A 600-nucleotide genomic window follows, 5' to 3' on the forward strand; every position below is an offset into this window, starting at 1 on the left:
CAACTATCAGCCAGAAATTCAGAGCTTGAAGAAGATTTGAAAATCGCTTTGCAGAAGGGCGCAGAGCATGAAGACCGTGCTAATACGACACACCAGCGCAGCATTGAACTAGAAGGTCTGTGTCAAACATCACAGTCAAAACATGAAGACGCAGAAGGAAGATTGAAAGATTTAGAGCTTCTACTCCAGACAGAAAAATACAGAATTCAGGAACTTGAGGAGCAGGTTAGCTCGCTGGAGAAGAAGTGTGGAGAAACTGAAGCAGATTCCAAAAGTTACGTGAGTCAGGTGGCTGAGCTTCAATCCACGCTAGAGGCATTTCAAGTGAAAAGTTCGAGTCTTGAAGCTGCGTTAAACATTGCAACTGAGACCGAGAAAGAACTGACAGAAAATCTAAACACTGTTATAGGTGAGAAAAAGAAATTAGAAGATACAGTAAATGAGCTCAACGTGAAGGTCAGTGAGTCTGATAATCTATTAGAAGGCCTCAGGAGTGAAATGAATGTCACACAAGGAAAGTTGGAGAGTATTGAAAATGATCTGAAAACTTCTGGCTTACGGGAAAGCGAAGTAATGGAGAAACTGAAGTCTGCTGAAGAG

The 600-nt window shown here is 42.0% G+C and overlaps 1 protein-coding gene across 1 annotated transcript in view; it reads left to right on the top strand.

Annotated features, from left to right (window-relative positions):
* Nucleotides 1–600, top strand: part of LOC109129434 (putative leucine-rich repeat-containing protein DDB_G0290503) — a gene marked incomplete at its 3' end in the record, with an annotated part of 7,500 nt that extends 6,900 nt beyond the window's left edge. Inside the window, exon 4 of the mRNA XM_019237678.1 lies at nucleotides 392–600. Coding sequence (XP_019093223.1) covers nucleotides 392–600 — 209 coding nt within the window. The remainder of the gene's footprint in view (nucleotides 1–391) is intronic.

This window comes from Camelina sativa, chromosome 16 (assembly GCF_000633955.1).
Source record: "Camelina sativa cultivar DH55 chromosome 16, Cs, whole genome shotgun sequence".
NCBI classification, from domain to species: Eukaryota; Viridiplantae; Streptophyta; class Magnoliopsida; order Brassicales; family Brassicaceae; genus Camelina; species Camelina sativa.